Source organism: Myotis lucifugus, unplaced genomic scaffold (genome assembly GCF_000147115.1).
Source record: "Myotis lucifugus unplaced genomic scaffold, Myoluc2.0 scaffold_225, whole genome shotgun sequence".
Classification (NCBI taxonomy): domain Eukaryota; kingdom Metazoa; phylum Chordata; class Mammalia; order Chiroptera; family Vespertilionidae; genus Myotis; species Myotis lucifugus.
In genome coordinates, this window is record NW_005871273.1 from 2029139 (window position 1) to 2048239 (window position 19101).

At 47.7% G+C, this 19101-nt stretch overlaps 1 protein-coding gene across 5 annotated transcripts in view; it reads right to left on the reverse strand.

Annotated features, from left to right (window-relative positions):
- Window positions 1-18443, reverse strand: part of APLP2 (amyloid beta precursor like protein 2) — a 29597-nt gene extending 11154 nt beyond the window's left edge. For 3 of the 5 annotated variants that reach the window (XM_006098242.2, XM_006098243.3, XM_023761995.1), the window contains exons 1-10: window positions 18249-18443; window positions 17286-17409; window positions 11764-11876; window positions 10870-11066; window positions 10315-10526; window positions 9091-9258; window positions 6024-6154; window positions 4791-4865; window positions 3176-3334; window positions 1748-1876 (exon numbers count right to left, since the gene is read on the reverse strand). In XM_006098242.2, the coding sequence (XP_006098304.1) occupies window positions 1748-1876; window positions 3176-3334; window positions 4791-4865; window positions 6024-6154; window positions 9091-9258; window positions 10315-10526; window positions 10870-11066; window positions 11764-11876; window positions 17286-17409; window positions 18249-18368 (1428 nt within the window). In that variant the 5' untranslated portion in view covers window positions 18369-18443. The remainder of the gene's footprint in view (window positions 1-1747; window positions 1877-3175; window positions 3335-4790; window positions 4866-6023; window positions 6155-9090; window positions 9259-10314; window positions 10527-10869; window positions 11067-11763; window positions 11877-17285; window positions 17410-18248) is intronic. The other 2 variants (XM_006098245.3, XM_006098244.2) reach the window with 1 other exon arrangement.
- Between the last annotated feature and the right edge of the window lie 658 nt (window positions 18444-19101).

Consider the following 19101-nt stretch of genomic DNA (forward strand, 5'->3'; position numbering starts at 1 on the left):
ACACCGGTGTCTGTGCTGAACCTTGGAGCTGCACACGAGGGGCAAAGGCACGTCACACACCCAAACCATATCTGCACGTGAAAACGGCTGAATGCATTCAGGGCTCTCTGGAGTTCAGGGAACAGAATAGGGAACAGACAAAAGGCTAATGGGATTCAGCGGGGCTCAGAGCAGACAGTAAACATCACACAGCAGAGCTGGGTTTCCCCGTGATGTTCTGAGGAGGGCTCTGCTTCCTGTGTGACTTGGTGGGGCACTTTAGTCCTGCTGGCAGGTGAGTCTTCCCCTAAGTATTGATTTAATATACTGATCAGATCTCACCACACAGAACAGGCCATGTTCTCTGTAAGATCCTACACAATAGTCTAATTCTTCCACACACAAAAATTTTAAAATTTTTTTAAAAACAAATCAAGCCGACCTACAAAACCTACCCGTCAAGATGCATGTGTTGCTCCCCCTGAGCTTCCTGGAAGCCACTCTAGGAGGTTCTTGCCTTTCTCCTTCCTGCTACTGCATCCAGCTTAAAGCACTGCCCCCGGGCCATAGCAGGGGTCCCTTCTGGTCCCAGACCTGGCCCCTTTCATTCTTCCCTCTTTAGGAGCCCGAGTTCCTTCATTACCCCAAACACTCAACTGCGGAAGTGCAGCTATTTGAGGACAATTACTCTTCATCTTTACAATTAATGTAATTAATCCTGTGCGCACTGGGAGCTGCTCAAGGGCACACAGGGCCTGGACTCTGTGGCGTCAGATGTGAGGGCAGAGTCTGGCAGGTGGACAGGAAGCACACAAACATCTGCTCAACGAAGGAGCAGTGCCCTCGCTGCAGCACTGCTAGGCCTGTGGGCAGATTACCTTCCATTCATAGCACACAGGCACGGAGGCTGGGAGGGGAGTTCCTGGGATGATGGACAAGTGCCCACACTTGTAACACCCACAATAGCACAGCACTAGGTTTATAATATGGGAGGAAATAAGGTAAGATCAGTCATGTCATTACGGGGCCCTCTAGAAACTAACAGGCTAAAGAAGAAACAAACGACTCAACACAAAACAAACCCACTAATGGGCTGAACTATTAGACTGTGATCAAAAGGAAGCTAGCAGTCTTATAGGCAAGTTCATTTTCTATGAATACCAGAGTAAAACTCAACTGAATATATGGACAATATCAAATTTAGAAAGGGTCCAGAAATAAACTTTTACAGATGACTTTATTTTTATTTTAATATATTTTTATTGATTTCAGAGAGGAAGGGAGAGGAAGAGATAAACAAAAATGTAATGTACAAAAGATACCAATCTTTATGATCTGCTTGATATCGCAGCCTAGAAAATGATTTCCAATATTAATTCCAGTGGTACCCTAAATAAAAATAAACTGTTAGATACTGACATAATATAATCACCCATTACTAAACTTTCAGAAACTGTACTTAATATTGCCAGTTTGATTCCCGGTCTGGGCACATGCCTGGGTTGCAGGCTCGAACTCCAGTAGGGGGTGTGCAGGAGGCAGCTGATCAATGCTGCATTCTCACATTGATGTTCCTCTCTCTTTCCCTCTCCCTTCCTCTCTCTAAAAATCAATAAACTATTCTTAAACCAACTCTTGTACCTAATGTCTCTGGAAACGAGAGACACTTTCAAAGGACTGATATCAAGCATCAGTGCTGACCGACCGTCAGTCACAGCAGCCCCCCGACTAGAAACTCTCCCAGAGCAACCTGGACTCCGCCTGGTACCTGGGATTTCATCTGGGCCGCCTTTTCTGGGTCCACAGCCAACACATGCTGGTAGTGACGGATGGTGTGCAGGCGATCTTTGTTCTCAGCGCGGACATACCGCCGCAAGGCCTGGAGAATGCGATGAGGCTGCAAGACAGAACAGTTGTTTCAATATCCAGAGATGAGGGCATTGAAAATAGACAGAAAAACAAGGCTTTAAAAATTCCCTTAAGAATGTAAAGCTCAGTGGGGCACAAGAATGAAAGCTCTCCTTTCAAACGCTTTTAGCTTTTAGTAACAAGAAGCCACCTTTCTAAGTACCCAAATCTAGGTTCCCAAGTTGTATAAGCCTTCACAAACAGTGTTTTCCATAATTTCTAGCCCACTGTCCTCCTCCAATGGGTACTTTTTCACGGGCTCAGCCTCTGACACCTTCATTACAAAACAGGCAGTCTCTGTGTCACCCAGAAATGACTGTACTTGCTTCCTTAGAAGGATACAAATATCCTCCTTTCCAATACTGTCCACCGCCCACAGCAAGACAGGGTAGACAGAGTTAAGGGATAAAAAAGCCTGACACTGTCTGGCCTGTGTGGCTCAGTGGATAGAGCACCATGAACCAGGAGGTTGTGGTTTGATTCCCAGTCAGGGCACATGCCTGGGTTGCGGGCTCAATCCCCAGTATGGGGCCTGCAGGAGGCAGCCGATCAATGATTCTCATCATGGATGTCTCTCTCTCTCCCTTTCTCTTTGAAATCAATAAAAATATATTCTTAAAAAAAGTCTGAGACTGTCAGCACAAAAGGGTTTCTATATAAACTACTTTACCCCTTTGTTCACAATTTCATTTAAAGTAGAACTGGTTCGCCCTAGCTGGTTTGGCTCAGTGGATAGAGCGTCAGCCTGCGGACTGAAGGGTCCCAGGTTTGAATCTGGCCAAGGGCACATGCCTGGGTTTTGGGCTCAATCCCCAGTAGGGGACCTGCTGGAGGCAGCCAATCAATGATTCTCATCGTTGATGTTTCTCTCTCTCTCCCCTTCTCCCTTTCTCTCTGAAATCAATAAAGAAATATATTTAAAAAAAAATAAAGTAGAACTGGTTCAAAGCCTTTGTCCGTGGAAGGTGTTTTTATTCTTTGAAAGTGAGGCTGTTAACAACTTGGTAACCGGATAACTACCAACCAAGTGCTGAGGCTGTGCTTTCTCTGGGTCACACCCGGTGCCACAGGTGCACACACAGGCAGTGCAATGCTAAGCCAATGTAAGCAGATACTGCGACGTAATTCCCTTCCCTCCCTCCTCTTCTTTCCTCACTTCCAGCCTTGCCAGAGCTTGTCATAAACACGTCATTTTATGGACCCGTGTCACGATGGTTCCACATAAACACTATTGGGGGCAGGCCACACTGGGGCACGCTTCACCAGTGACCTGCTGCCCGCAACTCACCCGCGGCGGGTCGGCCTGCAAGGCAGCCAGGTAGTTCTCTAGCGCCATGCGGCGGCGGTCGTTCAGCATAGCTTCCACCCGGGCCAGGTGGGTTTCCACCAGCTGCTGCTTCTCGCTGGCGGCTTCTTTCTCTAAAGCTTTCACCATCGCTTGGAAGTGCTACGCCCAGAAAGCAGACAACATGTAAGTCATGGCAGGCAGAGAAGTCTAGGCAAACACCTACAGAGCCCAACAATGGCTTCTCCCTGCCCAGGGCGTGTGTGAGCCGCAGCGGGTCCACAGAGTGGAGCAGGTTCAGATCTAAGCACTGTATACAGTAAGTCCTCACTTGTCAGCACCAGCTTCTGTGACTTTAAGCAAAACGACATATAACGCAACCAATTTTACCAAAGGCTAACTGATATAAACAAGGGTTAAGCCCGGCCGGTGTGGTTTAGTGGTTGAGCATCGACCTATGAACCAGGAGGTCACAGTTCGATTCCCAGTCAGGGCACATGCCTGGGTTGCGGGCTCGATTCCCATGGTGGGGCGTGCAGGAGGCAGCCAATCAATGATTCTCTCTCATCATTGATGTTTCTCATTCTCCCTCTCCTTTCCTCTCTGAAATGTTTAAAAATAAATAAATAAATAAATAAATAAATAAAATGAGGCTTAAGTTGCTACAGCATCTCAGAAACATCATGAAACAATGTTAATGAAATGACGTGATCCGAGGAGCCGCTGCCTTGGTCTGCTCTGTAGAACAATCCTTCCTTGCCTAGTGACAACGTGGTAAAGCGAGTGCCAGGGCTCCTCAGACCTCCCGGGCACCGCCGGCCTCTGCACGTGCACTGCAAGGCAAGAAACGCTGACTTCCCACACGGTGGCCAGGCGCCCACTTCCTCATCCCCAAACCGCAGCCTGATAGGAGACGTGCTGCGAAGCACGTCCCAGTGCATGGCGGGTTCCTCTGAGTCATTCCCACTGCAGTCCCGAGGGGCAAGCAGCGAGCTGAGTCCCAGCCACATCTGAAGGCCTGGCTAAGGCTGCGGGGTTCACGTCCCTGCACGGATGCACTGGCTGTGCAGAAACGAACACGCCTGGAGTTTCTAGGTGCTCTGAGAAGGGTCATCGTGAAGAGGGATTTCTGCTAAACAAACACCAATGGATTTAAAATGTTTAAGTGTCACACCTGTATCCCTATTCCTATCAACACTCTCTTCTGCAAGGAGGAGGCAGTTGCTGCTGTGATTCTAAGGTGACATTCTCACAAAGTTATTTCTTCTCTGCCTTTCGACTTTTCAACAAGTCTGTAAAAGCAAGAATTCAGTGCTGCTGAAAGGCAAGTCGCAGCCCAAGTAGGAAGATGACCGAGCACTTGAGCCAGGAGAGCAGAATGAACAAACGCAGCGGATAAGGTTGCTTCCTGGCGTGAATGAGGTGCGCTCTGGCTGGGGGTTTGTTTTCCTTCTGCCACAGGCGAGCTATTCTAGAGAACACCAGTTGGGAGGTTAGAACTTCCTGGTAACATAAGCTCCCGACTGAAAGGAGCTGTGAAGCCCTAACTTCCGGGGAGTTGGTGCTGACCGCATCTGAGGGCCAGGCTGGAAGCCCCGCCCTGGACGGCACGTCTCACCTGGATCAGCGTCTGCCTCTCTGCTTTAGGGAGGTTCTTCGCTTGAAGCTCAGCCTCTTCCCATTCCTTCTTTACCTAGAACGAAAGGCAGAGTTCTCTAACCAGGGAGTAGTCTCCAGAACAATCCCCCGCATCTCACACAGGAAACTGTGCAGAAGGAAATCGCACGTGTGATCCCTCGTGAGCTCAGGGCCGTTTAGCTTGTTCCCAGAGCACTGTCTCCAAGGCTCTGCCTCACTGCCCCCCACTGGAGTCTCAATCCCACACCTCTTTGTTCTATCTCCTTGGGCACGTTATTTAAAAGTCTCTGTGTCGCCCTAGCTGGTTTGGCTCAGTGCACAGAGCATTGGCCTGTGGACTGAAGGGTCCCGGGTTCGATTGCTGTCTAGGGCACATGCCCGGGTTGCAGGCTCGATCCCCAGTAGCGAGCATGCAGGAGGCAGCTGGTCAGTGACTCTCTCTCATCATTGATGTTTCTATTTCTCCCTCTCCCTTCTTCTCTGAAATCAATAAAAATATATTTTTAAAAAAGTCTCTGTGCCTTAGTCTCCTCATCAAAAAGAGAGAGCAGGAGGTGGTTAATACCCATTTCTCAGAACTGATGTGGATAAAACAGAATAACGACCATTTCTCCCAAAGTATAAGCCCAGCTCAGATGATGTGTGGGATTTCAGGTGGTCACTGAGACCTAGCAAGGACTCCCTCTGATTTTCTCTCAATCCTTGAGTAAGTCTGGGAGAAAGTCCACTATGGGGCTCACGTTGCTCTAACACAACCCTTCCAGGGAAAAGAAAACATCCCAAGACTCAGAACCTTCAACAAGCAACACTAGCTAGTGTCTTGCTCTCATGTAATACATTTTCACACTTACCTTTCTCTAACAGCAAATGACACCGGCTCTTTACAACCACGGCATGAAGTTCCCTTCTTTAAAATACATTTTTTAAGCTAGTTAATGACAAAAAATGATACTAATACTAATGAGAACATAATAGCGTAAGTGCTCGCCACTGAGTGTGAAACGCAGCACGCCGAGGGAATTATGCTGCCGTGGAGCTGGGGAAGCGGGGAGGCCTCGTCACACTGAGAAGGTCCCCTGATACTCGCACACCTCACCTCTCCTAGGCGACATGTTAGCGTGACAGTCTAGGGAGATGGTGTCCCTTTTCTTCAACTATGAGAACCATGTCCCCAATGCCCGACGCCATGCGGATACGGGAGGCTGCAGTTTACCCTGTCCATCCGGTTGCGGTGCCGAATTTCTAGCTGCTCCTTAGCCTTCTGGAAGCGGGCGTGCTCGTTATCATCCGCAGAGGTCTCGAAATACACGTCCACATCGCTGGTCGGCAGAGGAGTTGGGGGAACTGGAACAGAACGACAGAGGGCGGTCTCTTTGGGGGGCGAGGCCCCTGCTGAACCGGACAGCACTGCGCTCCGGGAGGACACCGTCTGCCTGGTACTGCGCTCCAAGGATGGGGCGCTACTGTCTGCCAAGCTCCTATCTCCAAGGACGGGGCATTCCTGTCTGCCAGGACCCGGTGGTTAGGCTGCGCTGGTCTACCTGCCTTATATGAGATTCGCCCACCAGGCCAGTCCAGGTACCCTGGCAACTACGGTGCCAGCCAGGCATTCACTGAGGACTTCAGGGGCAGCAAAGGAAATCGCTTCTTCTAATTACCCCTCAGTTCTTGAAATCTTAAACCCTTACTGCTGTCACCGATGGCATCTGACCAGAGACGAGGGCTGAAGTCAGACCAGCCGAGTGCTTCCACACTCTCTATTTTGAAGGGAACTTGAGGGCTCAGGGCTCCTTTCTTCTTGCTATTTTAGGTGAGAACCTACTTTGGGGAACTAACTCAACTGAATGTTCTTTGCATACTGGGAAAGCCCATCTGCTCTAGCTAGTGTCTCAGTGTTCAACAGTATTGAACCCCCAATAGCAGAGATGACAGGTAAAGCTAAGTTGCTGTATGTGACAGGACAGAGCTGCTATTCAACAAGGACTGCCCAGTGTGAAGACACCCAAGACATCCATTGGCCCCAACAAGCCACCACCCCTCCCTGCCAGTCCAACAGCTTCCTATTGGCTGCCAGTCCAGCAGCTTCCTACTGGCCCCGGCGAGGCAATGCTGCACCAGGGAGCTTCCTCTCCTAAGGGAAGGACTGGGAGGACAGGTTCCCCAGCCAGCCTCTCAGGAATACTCATGGCAGCTTCCTCGCCCAATTCCCGACACGTCCCCGGCCAGGGATGCATAACCTGCTGCATCATGACATCATGTTAGAGCCAAGCGGGTAGTAAAAGCCCAATTCAACAACCTTTAATTCAAACAAATCCACTTGACTTCCAGAACTGCGTACGTTCAGCAGAACTTGAAAACAAAGGTATAAGTGACCAATGTAACTACAAATGCATCAGCTGCTCCAGTCTTCCATCAGCGCATCTTCTATTTCCCTCATTTTAGTTACTTAACCTAAAAGCTACAACAGCCAATTTTCAAATGAACTAAGTTAACTAATATATGGCTTCACAGACCACATTCCCCAGGATACGCAAAAGTTCAGCTGGGAGAATTTCAAAGCACTGAAGTCCGTCCGTGCCACCGAGCACGTCGCCACCAGGGGCGCAGGCCTGCAGCTTAAAGGTCTGTGTGTTAGAGAAGAGCTTTGTTCACATGACTGGGCTGGACGAAGGTAATACCAAACGTAAGCTGCCTCCACCCTCTGGAAACCAAAGGGAAAGGGGGCAGCGGGCCTAGAGGTTTGGTTCTGCAGACACGGTGGGCTCCCACCCAGCACCACGCCCTCTGTCCGCGTGAAAACCACCAGCTCATTGACCCATCTCAATCCCCTTCGAGGAGGGACACAACCTTGACCATGGGAACAGCGATGCTTCTGGGCCACCCAGCTCTCCAGCCAGGGCCCCAAAAGCCCATGAACACATGCAGCCCCTTGGCAAGTCTCCCTTACATACGTAACCGGAAACCACCATTTGGCAGACTTTGTTAATGCTCTGAAGAGCTGCCAAAATTCCATCGTGTCTTAAGGCACTATCTCTCTGATCCTTTGGGAAAAGATCACCATCTGCATATTCAGTAAAATCTCATCCGAACCCCGATTCCTCAGGCTTCAGCCCAAAGCAAAGTTTTTGTTGCCTCTTATTTGAAGCAGTTCCACAGAGCTGAAAATATCCATTTCTATCTCTACATCTTTCTTGAATAAAAATCTTTCTGCCAAAGTTCCCTAAGGATTCGTATTTTTTTCACCTTTTCAAGTGTATGAAATAAAAACAGCCTTTCCACAGAGCAGCAGCTGGGGTGGAAGTGCTAAAAGCATACCATATTATATTAAGATTTCAGACATCTTTTGGTGAGGGGGGCGAGGGGGAAGAGGGACCATGAAGGCATCTGAATGACAACCATCAGAAGCTACAGCCAAATACCAGGAATCATCATTCTAACGAAACCCAGAATAGGAACTTGGCCTGAGGATTTTCCAAACACAGGGTTAGCACTGCAAAGTAAGAGAAAGGGGGTCTTAAAACAGGAAAAGGGGTAACCATGGAGAAAACGAAAACTTCCTACCTTAGTAAACCCAACCCAACTGAGCCACGGAGTTTCCTTGGGAGCTAAGAACACATAAACTAAAGTTCCTTCTCTCCCCCCAAATCACTGCACGACCCAGGGCTGCCGAATACAGAGAAACAGTTACCACCTCCTGGCTGCAAAGCTCTCTCCCTGGAGACATAAAGCGAGGCGGCTCAATTTTCTGGACTCCCAAGCATCCCCATCGTCACTGCTTCAGAGAGCAGGCATCACAGGGTCGGTGACAGGGTAGTTCAAAGTCAAGGATGAGAGGCAAAGCCTGGAGCGATCATATGCAAAACTCCTGGCCGCCCTGCTTCCGCTTTGGTGCCTTTCAACTAGAGACAACCAGGGCAAGGCTGTCTTCTGAGCCAACACACAGCGCCCAGGGAGCCAGCAGAGTAACAGAGGGCTGAGAAAGAGCAAGGCCTGGGCACTCCCACAGTGCCAGGGAGGGAACACACCATCATCACCACCACCACCACCATCACCACCACCACCACCAGCACCCACGGTGAGCACAGGACACGGAGAACTGAGCTTACAGCTGCCCACAGGAAAGCAAGCCCAGATCTGGAAAGCACACGATGAGGGAAACACGACCAACAGCGAACACCCGAGGGCAGGGAGCACTAACAGATGCAGTCACGTGGACGGCCGGGAAAGACAAAACGCCGGACAGGACAGTCTGCTGCACAGAGCCAGCGTGGCGGACTTACTCATCGCTTTACACACAGCCATACAATAATCCTCAGACTCAAAATTGTTCCTGTTGCCTCCGCAGCCGCCATATATAAAGCGCACGCACTTTCCCTTGGAGAGGTCGAAGTACCAACGGGGCATCACGGCCCGGCAGGGCCCCGTCATCGCCTCCTGGGAGCAGACAGCTGTGTGAAAATGGTCAGATGTCAGCGGGACACAGGTGGCAGCTGCAGACTCGTCACAACCTACAGAGCGCAGGGCTGGGCCAGGCGAGGAAGGCCCGGGGACACTCAACATCAGGAGGCTAGGGCTGGACAGACCCTCAGCGCCCGGCTAACTGGCTCACCAGCTCAAGCCGGTCGTTTCCACTCGAAGGCAATACATTGTGGAACTGGAAGCGCTCTGTGCTGTCTTGAGGCTAGATGCACAGGTTGGCAGAGAGGAATTCCCTACCTCTTAGCTCTGTGAGCCCACCCTGCTGAGCTGGTCGGTGGAGGTATTTGCCTGGTTTGCCTATCGTGATGGGTCAAGGCCTGCAGGGAACGCAGGTGGACGGGCTCTGTGCGTGGAGATAGTGGAAGCACTACTCAAGCATCTAAAAAGGACGCGTGCACACTTGTATGGTCTCCCAGGTGAATCAATTTCTAGGCTCATTAAATCATTTCCCCTAGGTGGGTCCTAAATAATTCTTCAGATCTTCACTGGTTTCAGATCCAGGAGGTTGTGTGGGAATGGCTCTAGAACCATCGCCACCTTTTTTTTAAAACTGGCAAGATGAAAACACTGCTGGTCCCAATCCCTTCCCAGTAGCTCATTCAATTCCACCCTCCCAGTTGCAAACGGCTTTCCAATGGCAAACAGGGTGGCCGACCCACTGGAACCCACTCAGAAAGAGAAGAACTAAGGAAGTGATTTCCATTCCACAGGGTCAGAGCTTTAGCAGTATGGGGGAGGGGGTGCCCCTCAGGAGAGACCAGGTTGTCTCTTATTCTCCAGTTAAATCCTTGCAACGCAGAGAACAGTTCTCTGATTCATTCTGCACTCTCCCTGGGTGTGTCCATGGCAGGCCCTGCCGCGGCCCAGCCGCCACGAAGCTGGCCCCACCAGCACCCTGAGGAGCTGGCCTCCTTCCGCGCACAGAAGCCCGCCTCTCCTGTAACTCACCGGTGGTGAATGCAGCACACAATTCTAAGTAAGCAATTCCCGTATGGATGTTACTGCCTCTGCTCACATGGCGTTACCTTTAACGTCGTGAGTCATTTCCTTTGCTGAGATGGCCCCGTCGCTGCTGGGCGCCGTCGGGGTCTCTTCGTTGTAGTCGTCCCCTTTAAAGGTGTCATAGTAGTAGTCTCGGTCTTCCACCACTTCCTCCTCCTCCTCTTCCTCGTCCTCGCCATCCTCATCCGCAGCTGCCTCGGTGAAGTCTTCCAAATCTGCTTCGGTAGGAAATTCACTAAGGGTCACAGCAAAAGAGGAAGGTTAATGCCAGTTCCTACGCACAGCACAACAATGAGTCTGCTCCCTGTTCTGAAACACAAACAGAGACAGGAAATAAGCTCAGCGTGCCCTGAACTAGGCCGTGAAGGCTTCGGCCTGGCTCCGCCAGCAAAAGGGAAGAGCCGGTGACCAGGGACCACGTGGACCTGTGGAAAGCAGTGCAGCCCAGGGTAACGTAAGGCTGGCAGCCTCCAGCACTCCCGTGACCGGCTCCAGCTGCCATGAAATGCAATGCCCCCTTCACCCAGCAGCTCCCAGCCCCCGGCAAAACAATTCCCAGGCTCAGGACAAGAGTTCACCTTTTATAAACATCATAGTCTTCCTCCTCCTCTTCCTCTCCGTCCTCGTCCTCCTCGTCCTCCTCTTCCTTTGACACAGCCAACTCCATGGCCTTGGTCTGAGGGCAGCACACGTACTCGGTGCCGTGGAACTGGTCGACCCCGCAGGGCAGCAGCATGCCGTAGCTGTACAAGGTCATCCCCTGGGTCAGACAGGCCTGAAAGAGACCCGCAGGCCGACGTCAGAACACACCCGACCCGAGCTTTAGCCTAAAGGAACCCTACCAAATCGCTCTGTAATGCTGCCTCTCATGGCCAAGAGATTTCTGTCCAAAAGTGTGATGGTATTATGACACATTTTGCTTCACTTGTACTAGGGAAACATCTGGACCATAAACAATGAAAGCCCGAAGTTGGAAAAAAAGAAGGAAAGGGAGTTTTTCTGGTAATTGCCAAGCAGACAGAGGTTGTCCACGTGAATTTACACTCGTCCCTGGGGAGGGAGAGCGCTCCTTCAGAATCTGACCAGAGGAAGACAAGCGACGGGAGAACCAACTTAACTACAGAAGACAAGTCACGAAAGGGGTTTCTCCACTAGAAGGAGGAAGTGCCATCCAATCCTGTCAGCGTGTGAGCAGACAGCCCTTCCATAATTGGCCATTTCCACCCTCAGGCCTTAGGGTTCAGAGGGCCTTCTCGGGAGCCCTGCTGAGCGCCTCCTTGCTTCACATCGTTTTTAATATCCTTAACTTTAGGGTCTGGATTGTTAGCACCGAACTCCCCTGTAAAAATACCAATTCTGCTCCCCAATATTTTTATTTCAGAAGGTGCAAGTCATTGCTAACTTTGAAGGGAGAAAAGGAAAAGAAAGGAAATTGATTTGAAACCAGGGTGGCTTTGCCATCCGCCCTTTACCTCTTTGACCAGAGTGTGCCAGTGCTGGTGGTTCTCGCACACATCCATCCGCTCCTTGTGGAAAAACTGGCACTTCTCTGGGACCAGCAGAACGTCACTCACAAACTCACCCACTGGAAAAGAGAAGCTTTGTCAGAAGCAAATCTGAGCGTAATTCAAGGGGAAAACAACCCTCCCTGCAGATTCTTAATTACATAGTCAGATGTAGACAGGTGTAGTAGCTTTCATCCTCAAAGGCCCACTGAATGCGACACCTCCAACCAAGCAGCCACAAGAGCTCCACATTCGTTAGGCCACTAAGCCCAGGACTGGCCTCTCTCCCCGACTCCAAGCCCTCCACTCCCGGCGCAGGCGCACAGCACATGAGGAGACTAGGAACAGGGTCCCTCCCACGACCTCAGAGACAGAGAGAGAGAGACAGACAAACACAGACACACACACACACACACACACACACACACACTGCCCTGCACATAAGGAGAATAGGTTATATAGGATCCCCTCCCCTCCCATGACCTCAGACACACACACACACACACACACACACACACACACACACAGGTTCTGCCCCCCAGATTTCACATAAACACTATTCTTTTTTTTTCTCTCTTTTTTTTTTTCGAATTAAAGAGTCACATTTATTGCAATCTGGGACTATGAGGGGCCATCCCCCAAATCTCATAGTGACAAGATGGTGGCAAAGCCAGACTTATATAGGCAAAGATCACAAAGGTATTGATTACATCTCAAGGTTTGGATAAACAATATTCTTGGTCTCTTTACAAAATGCCCAAGAAACTAAGATTGGGTGTTCTCCTGAAGTACAGGTAATTCTTATGTTAGCCCTTTGTGGACCTAAAGACACATACTAGTAGCTCTAAGAGCAGCCACCATTGCAATAACTTATTCACGTATGAATCATCAATGGAGAGCTAATTACAAGGGGAACAGGGCCCTGGCAAGAGAAAACTCTGGAAGACACTGCCTTGACCGGGCGACCTGTCTAACATTGCCAATCACAGACAAACTGACGATGTCCTAAGAAGAACATACTACCTACATAGTCTTTCTGCCAAAATATGTCATTTCAACCTAATCATAATGAAACAGTAAGATAAATTCAAATCCAGGGATATTCCGTTAAACAAATGACCTGGACCTTTAATTTTAAGGTGAACTATCATGATGTCTCAAACTTACTTTCAGTTTAACAACAACAACAATAAAAAGTATGTGATATGCACACACACATATCTAATGAGCTGGAGAAAAAAATACACATACTAGTAGCTGTTTAGAAAATAGGATCCTATTTTGTAACTACCAATTTGTACTTGTTAATCCCTTTACCTTTTCACCCAGGTCCCACTACCCCTCATCCTCTCTGTCAACCATGAGTCTGACCTCTATATCTATGAGTCTGTTTCTATTTTGTTTATTCATTTATTTTGCTCTTTAAATTCCAGTTAAGTGAAATCATATGGTATTTGTCTTTCTCTGATGTATGTCACTGAACATAATAACCTCTAGGCCCATCCATGTTGCCACAAATGGTAAGATTTCATTCTTTTTTTTTAAGGCTGAGTAATATTCCATTGTATATATGTACCACCTCTTCTTCATCCAACTGTCTATCCACTGGCACTTAGGTTGCTTCCATATCCTAGCTATTGTAAATAATGCTGCAATGAACATAGGGGTGTATCTGTCTATTCAAATTAGTGTTTTGGATTTCTTTGCATAAATATCCAGAAGTGGAATTGCTGGGTCATAAGGAGCTCTATTTTTAATTTTCTGAGGAGCCCCCATAGTGTTTTCCATAGTGGCTGCATCAATTTGCAAACCCACAATCTGACCACCCAAGGCAAGTTTTTGTGGGACCTAGTGGCCCTCCCTAGACGATGTCTCTGAGGTAAATAGGGCTGTGAGGACTTAAAAGACCTAGAATAATTGTCTCGAGCAGAAACACACACCTTGCAGAAGCATTCATACTGGAACAAGGTGAACTGCTGGTGGCCTATGGTGAATTCCAAGGTAGAAGGTGACTTGCAAACAGACGCCTGCAATGGACGAGTGAGCAGCTCCGAGACACCAAGGCGCAGCTGCTGAGGACTGCATCTCAAAGCCTGACTGTGCAACTTCCTTCACATCACAGCAAACCCCTGTGCTCATCTCCTTCCAAAATAACCAAATGCAAACACTGCCCTGGGCTTGCAAAGCTCGCTTCTTTTAGTACCGGAGCCAGTCTATATATAAACGGCCAAGATGACTAACTCCTTCCCACAAACACCAGCACATCACCAACTGTGTCCTACCCGGATCATCCGATTTATTTAGATACATTTTTATAGATAAGCAGGAGGCAATTAGTAGTAACGGGAAATAAAATGTTCATTTGGAGGAGACTGATCTGTAACTTCTCACCAAATATACTAAATATCAGTTAAGAGATTCACATTGGTGGAGAGCTGAATGACTGGACACAGATGTCTACAGATAGCGTGACATCAGATGTGATGCAAACATTGCCAGCAACTGAAATTCCTTCTCAAACTGCTTTCAGGCATCCTAATCAGACACATCATTCCCCTCAACCTTGCAAAAACAACAAAAATAGTACCTGAGTACACAGATAAGGCCCCTGGAACATCCAAACCAATTAATAGAGGCACCCAACCAACATAAGTACATCCTATTTTCCCCAGTCCCCATCTCCCCGCCCTTCTGGCTTGCCTATGATTTGGGTTTGCTAGGCAGCAATATTTAAAGGGGGTTTCAGAGCTGAAGCTAACCACACTACCATCTCTTTACGGCAATATGTGGTATTTATTTACCTTAATATGTATAAAAGGACTCACTGTGGTTACTCCTGGTGAATAAAATATACAAGACTCTCACTTTTTACTGCATTAATTTTTCAGTACAGTTTGTATGTTAAAAGAGTTGAATATGGTTGCATAACTCAGTGAATACACCATTAAACCATTATATCTCAACAAACCTACACTTAAAAAATAGAGAGACTTATTTACAGGGGATATTGAGAAAATTTAAAAATATACTGAAGATAATGGAATTGTAGGTTATCAATATGAGCTCACTGTTTTTAACACATGCACATAGATCTAGAAAATACATTTGTGTGTGCATGTAATGTATATATACTATTTCTTAGCTCTGTCTCCTGAGTGGGCCTAGAAGCAATAACACTGTAGTGATAGCAGTAAGCACATCTAATGCCCAGATCTTGGTGTCTAAATATTTTTCCCACTAAATGAAACCAGGGCTTCTTGCAGAAATGGCTGAATCCAGGGGTGAGGTAGAGAAAGTATAGGAGCCTAGAGCACCCTTTTGTACCAGAAAGGAAGCTTTCAAAGAATGACAGGGACATGTAAAAAGACACAGGAACCAGCAGGAAGTCCTAACAAGTTTGGCTCAGTGGACAGAGTGTCGGCCTGCAAACTGAAGGGTCCCAGGTCAGATTCCAGTCAAGGGCACATACCTTGATTGCAGGGCAAGTGCAGAAGGCAACAAATAGATGGGTCTTTCTCACATCAATCTCTCTCTCTCTCTCTGTCTCTCTCCGTCCCTCCCACTCTCTCTAAAAAAATCAATGGTGCTGAGGAGACAAAATAATTAAAGCTGGGTCGGTGTTTACAACAAGGTTGGAGAAAGATGCATACACAGAAATCATTGGTTGTACAGTGTGACAGGTGTAATGGCAGTAACATGGAGAACTTCAGATATGGTTATCCGGATAGAAAATAAAAGTGATTCTGTTAAAGGAAGCATCCCCCGAGATAAGTCTTAAAGAGAGAACTTCCCAAGTAAAGTTAAATAGAGGAAAATCATTCCAAACTATGGGTGGATGGTAAGTGGCCATGAGCCATGAGATGTCCATGTTGGTGAAGAGTCTGAAGCACAGAAAGGGGGCGTGGGGGTGCTGTAGCGAAGTAGAGTTAAGCAAGGGCCACTTTATGGAGTTTTAACCCATGCTAACGAGCTTAATTAAAGATGATTTTTTAAGTGAAGAAGAGCTACTAAGGGGTGTTATGTGCGAATAACACCCTTTAATTCAATCTTCACTTTAGATCAGAAGGCAACACATTGACAACAGACCTGAGGGATAGGCATGGAGGCTGTGGTCAGCCTAGACTAGGAAGGAAATGAGGGAAAGCTGAACTAGAGCAGGGGAGTCAGCTGGAAAAGGATGTAAGCCAGAGGTTCCCAAATTTTTGAGTCACAGTACCCCTAGGGCAAAAGAATGCCCCAAAGCCAAGTAGTTAGGCCAACAAGTGAGTAAGTACTTGTGTCCTAACCCCTTAGGGCCTGCTGGGCCCTACACAACTCTTCCAACCTTGGAATCCATTGACCACATTCACGCTTCTTTCTTCTATAGTGATTTTGTGTGATGCTGGCCTTTTATCACAGGAACCACAAAGATGAAGTCATAGAAAGGAATAAAATGGTCAGGTGTTGAACCTGTGATTACTCCCAGCTAGTAGTTCACGGGATGTCTGACAGATGTTTCCCCTGAAAACCCAAACATCCCACAACAATGCCGCTGTGAGTCTGCTACAATGTCCTGGAGCGCCTCGGTGCACTTAACACATGGACACAAGCCATACTCCAGAGGCGAGAATCAGACTGGCCTGAAAACTGACTGGATGTACAAAGGGCCCCCAGATCTCAAGCTCAGAGCTCTGGGTGGGTAGTGGAGCCAGCAAGGGACATAGAACACACAGAACACATAGGAGGGCGAAGACCAGGCTGCAAGGTCTTTAGGGGTAAAGATGCAAAAGGCAGAAGTGATTCCAAGTGCTATCTACAAATAGTCAAGAATACTAGTTTGAGAATTTTATAGAGAATGAATGAAGCCTCATACCCAGAGATTTCTTGGAGCCAAATGGAATGGAAGAACATCCGTAAACCTCATCTCAAAAAATTTAAACTGGGTATTTAAAACAAAGTAATTGCTCCATATTTTAAATACTGTTATTCAGATGCTGACTCTTCCTGTTATTTTGCTGCATGTGAGAATGAGAAAAGCAATATATTCCATTTGAGGAAAGGTTTTAAAGAAGGGAGGGAAGGGAAAAAGTTAAATTCATGCCTAAAAGTATGTACATCTACAGAACTACCCCGGATGTCACATTAGTGCTGTATCCATGGGCTGCTCGGTCCCCCGAACTACTAGGACTCTAACACCTCACACTCTCCCTGGAGGCGGAGCTGGGCCGCTCTGAGGGCAGCACTCTCATCAGTGCCATGGAAAAGATGCTTCCCTAAAAGACAAGGATGCCCATGATGGGAGAGGGCGAGTTAGTGACCAGCGAAGACAAGTCCATTATCGACACAGAAAGCAATAAATATTCAAAAGAGGAAGTCCCACAATAAATCCGTGTAGCCCCCAGGTTCTTAACAGATGTGGGTAGTTCACTGTGAGTCAAGAGAAACTTAAATTGAAAAACGAGGGACCCTACCTCCTGAGAAGCACCCAGGAACATCTACAGAGCACTCACCGAGACACTTGAACGGAATCACAATGTGGCTCTTGCACTGCTTCTTGTCCCGCCGGCACCAGTTGTCCACGCTGGCTGGCTGGTTGGCCTCCATCACATTGGTGATCTGTAGCTCTGGGTACATCTGCACAGGAAAAGGCACACTCGCAGTGAGCGGACGGGTCTCTAATAAATGCACACTCCCTCCCAGGAAGGCTGAGTGTCTGTTTACTCAGTGTCACTGTTATCCTATGTAAATCTAAAGTTCCACTCGGTTGCCCCTGGCTCCAGATAAACTCTTCAAGTAAAAAGATACCATAACGATTAGTTTTCTTGGGAAAGGCAGATTTCTGACTACTAATGCGTTCTCTTAAAAAAAAGGACTCTTTAATACAAAAGCAGCAAGCTTTAAGCCCAATAAATCTGCTAGACATCAAGGATGCTTGTAGGGTACGTGTAAGTAGCTGAGTTCATGAACTGAAACATTTAAGAGGCAAGTCCATGGAAGTGTCTGTTAGTAAAATTATAGAACAATGCTTGGACCCTGGCCCTATATGCCAGTCTTGGTAAGTAAGAAGTTCATTCAAACCTCTTATATCCTTTTCTAGGTCAAGTTTTAACCCAAAACCAAGTTGACTCAGACTTGAGATGATCATTTACAGCAAGTGGAAACCACAAGCACACACATGACATGTCTGCTTCGTATCTTCCTATAACAAGTGGAAGCCGAGAGAAGCACGTTGTACAGAATTCCTTCCACAGTATTCCTTCCTCAGAGAACTGAGGTTCACAGCACACAAAGGCAGAAGCCTTTGAGAAGTCTCAGTCGCCTCACAGCTTAGAAACAAAGGCCTGGTGTACCAGTCTTTAGCCACTTAGTCTTAGGTCAAAAGAAAAGAATGATAGAATATCCATTTCTAAGGCAAATAGGCTCAAATGTGACCCAGAAACAAAGCGGTTTTAAGTTTCTGGCAACACTCTTACCTCCTGACAGTACTGAAGAACTTCTTCTTTTGTTCCAAAGCAGCTCTTGGTGCCTGTTGGGTCAGGTTCCCACTCCCCAGTCTGAATGTTCACGTGCATATTCAACTTTCCACAAAACATTGCAATCTGAGGCTCGGCGACAGCAAATCCTGTTCCAGCATTGGCCGCAAGAGCCTACGAAAGGGGGGCAAAAAACACGTTTACTGCAAGAAGGCCACGCCAAGGCAGTCATATTCAGTTGTCTGGGACAGCAGAACCGATCTTTTAAAATTTTTCACTGTAACTATTATGTCATAAACAAATCCCTTTCCCAGGTGCTAACCCAGAATAAAAATGACCTCTGGATATACATGATCAGAGTGAAAGATCAATGGTAAATTTATCCCCCACTCCCCCCACTTGAATACTTCTGACTTGGGAACCTATAACATAACTGCGGTCTCCTCTATTACAAGCAAATCTGTTCCTTAATAAATCGAACCACAAAAGCATAACATGTCTAAAGTTCCAGTAATTTTATTCAATTCACTTACACAAATTTTACTGAGCAGCTACTATTATGCAAACCAACAAGCTAAATGCTTAGGACACAAGGGTGAACGGAAAGCTATGACCCCCGCTCTCACGGGGCTTGCGGTCTAGAGCAGCAGTCCATACACCCCAAAAGCGTGATCCCATGCCCAGACATCCTGAGGAGGAAAAAAACACAGCCTTGAAGAAGCATGTGGAAAGGGACTCGGCCTTGGGCTTGGATGAGATGATCAGGACAGCTTCCTGAAGACAATGGCACTGAGTAGAGCAGAGCTTTGAGCATCGTAAGTGGAGAGGAAGAGGAGTGGTACAGGTGGGAGGG